The 3,037-nt window shown below is 33.8% G+C and overlaps 1 protein-coding gene across 1 annotated transcript; it reads left to right on the top strand.

The window, feature by feature from the left end:
* Positions 1–1,427: 1,427 nt before the first annotated feature.
* Positions 1,428–2,327, top strand: LOC121366709 (beta-1,3-galactosyl-O-glycosyl-glycoprotein beta-1,6-N-acetylglucosaminyltransferase-like). Its single transcript, XM_041491048.1, has one exon. The coding sequence runs from the start codon at positions 1,428–1,430 to the stop codon at positions 2,325–2,327; it is 900 nt and encodes a 299-aa protein (XP_041346982.1).
* The last annotated feature ends 710 nt before the right edge of the window (positions 2,328–3,037 follow it).

Below are 3,037 nucleotides of genomic sequence, written 5' to 3'. Positions count from 1 at the left end.
GGAGGGACACACGCACACAAGAAAGCAAGGAAAGAAAAATAACAAACAAAAACAACGATATAAAAAAACCTCACAAAAAAAAACCCAACCCGTCTCCAACTGATAATGAAACACAAACAAATAGGTTATATTATTTAATTTTTTAAAATAAAAATGATATGAAGACATTAAATGTAATTGTTAATAAACGGAAGTGATATTATGTTTTTAAAGTTTGTTAAACGACACCTTTAGAGCAGATTGATTCACTAATTATTTACTACTGGATAGCAGACGTTTGATGATTGTGACGTCAAAGAAAACCTGATACTTTGGAACCAAAGAATATTACGAGTATATAACTAGCATTTACCCTACAAACTTTCATTGAAATGTTGGGTTTTAGAATTTTATTTATTCTTCATCTTCTTCTTGTTTTTATATAAACATTCACTCCACAGACGTTCCTTTAAATGTTGATTTTTAGAATTTCATTCTTCTTCTTTTTTTCTTTTCTTCTTTTCTTCTTCTTATTATTCGTGTTGTTATTATTGTTGTTATTGCTTATGTTGTTATTATTATTTTTATTATTACAGTAAAGTACTCTTATAACGAACCAGAAGGTACCATGATAGTTAGTTCGTTATAACAGTAGTTCGTTGTACACATTTCCATAAGTTAGTTATTGATGTATAGGGAGATATAACGGGACTTTACGATCAGTTCGGTCTATGTAGCAGTTCGTTCTAAGCATGTTCGTTATAAGTGTACTTTACTATATTATCTATTCCTTTGAACTGTAATATGTGTTACTGTGTATCTATATTTTACCGTAGCATTTTATTCTCATTAAATAATTTTTAAAGGGGTTGTCATCTATTTGCAGCCATTGTAATATGTTTGTAACTAATAAAGGTTGTTAACAACTAAATTTGCATACTAATTAATATTTCGTTTAGAACGTCACTGTCTGTATATATAGTCTGTTTCTTTCTATTTTGTCTCGTCGTTTAGAGTAACCAAAACACAGAGTACTTCATAATAATTTGATACTTACAAACAAATACACCGGACATACACACACACACACACACACACACACACACACACACACACAAACAAAGAAACATAAACAAAACACATACAACAAAACAAAGGACACACACAAAAACCCCCACAAAAAAAAAATCCACACATCCCCCACAAAATACCCCAAACAAAAACCCAACATCCACACAAAACACATACACACACACAACAACATTAACAACAATAATAATATATATATATATATATATATATATATATATATATATAACATATATATATATATATATATATATATATATATATATATATACATATATATACACACATACACATACACACATACACACACACACACATCTTCAATTCTTTTAGTTTTTCCGGGAATTTAGGTTGCAATGATGATTGCATCAGATGAACGAACAAAGAGAATCGGATGGAGATATTTGTTATTTGTTATTGTCAGTGCGTTTGGAATTTTTTCTTACGTCATAATCTTTGATCGGACAAAGTTTCATGAACTGCTATGCACAATAAATGGTCAGCTGGTTTCTAATCAGTTCGAAACGCAGAAGATAGTATGGAGGAACAAAACATTACTTCTATTAGGACGATTTGCAAACCGGTGCAAAAGCACTGAGATAGTAATTAACAAAAAGGTATTAGAAGACGCTGAGGCGTTTAAACAGAGACAGTCGAAGGAGAACAGTATTCCTCAACGCGACGTTGTCAAGGTCAACTGCAGCGGGTTGATAACCGGAAGTAATGCTACTTTGCAGGAAGTGAAACAACTAATGCAGAATGTCAAGCGACCGACTATCCCCGATTCTTACTTCATAACTGAAACCAAAGATTGTCACATGTATCGTCTGAAAAGAGGCTACTTTCTTGATAATATGACGTCAGAAGAGGAAAACTTTCCCATAGCTTTCAGCATTCTCATGTTTAAACATGTAAGTCAAGTTGAACGTCTTCTGCGCGCCATTTATCGTCCACAAAATTATTACTGTATTCACCTGGATAAAAAAGTTTCAAGTAATATATCTGCTGCTGTTCACGGCATTGCAAACTGTTTTAGTAATGTGTTTCTGACGTCACGATCAGTAGATGTTAGGTGGGGAACATTCACCGTTTTGGAACCGGAACTAATCTGTATGCAGGAACTGTGGAAGTACCGGAAGTGGAAGTATTTCATTAATCTGACTGGACAAGAGTTCCCACTGAAGACGAATTTGGACATGGTGAGAATACTAAAGGCTTACAATGATGCCAATGACATTGGGGCGACAATAAAAAGGTGAGAATCCTATGTTCATGCATATGCATATACACACACACACACACACACACACACACACACACACACACATACACACACAACAGAATTTTTGTACACACACACGCACACACACACACACACATTATACACACACATACACACACACACATAGTTTGACACCCAGAGAGAGAGAGAGTAGAGAGAGAGAGAGAGAGGAGAGAGAGAGAGAGAGAGAGAGGCATTCATAGACACCCACATACCCACACACACCCACACACACACACACACACACACACACACACACACGTACACACACACACAGATACATACATACACACACATATATACACATACAATATATATATATATATATATATATATATATATATATATATATATATATACTATACAAGAACACACATTTCACACACATTTTTAAAACATTTTTAAATACTCACAACATGGGTAAAAACATAGCACATACATACATCACATCCACACAATGTATATCCACACATACTACACACGCACCAAGAAAGAAACACAAATATCCTGTAAAGAAAAAAGATAGCACATGTATATTCAAAGCGGCAAATGTATGATCGTGTATGCTAAAGAAAGAAAGAAAGAAAGAAAGAAAAGTTTTATTTAACGACGCACTCAACACATTTTAATTACGGTTATATGGACCACACATATATTGATAGAGGAAACCCGCTGTCGCCACTTCAT

Source organism: Gigantopelta aegis, unplaced genomic scaffold, assembly GCF_016097555.1.
Source record: "Gigantopelta aegis isolate Gae_Host unplaced genomic scaffold, Gae_host_genome ctg6757_pilon_pilon, whole genome shotgun sequence".
In the NCBI taxonomy this organism is placed as follows: Eukaryota; Metazoa; Mollusca; class Gastropoda; order Neomphalida; family Peltospiridae; genus Gigantopelta; species Gigantopelta aegis.
The sequence above is the reverse complement of the archived record's forward strand: the minus strand, read 5'-3'. Positions and strand labels throughout refer to the sequence as shown.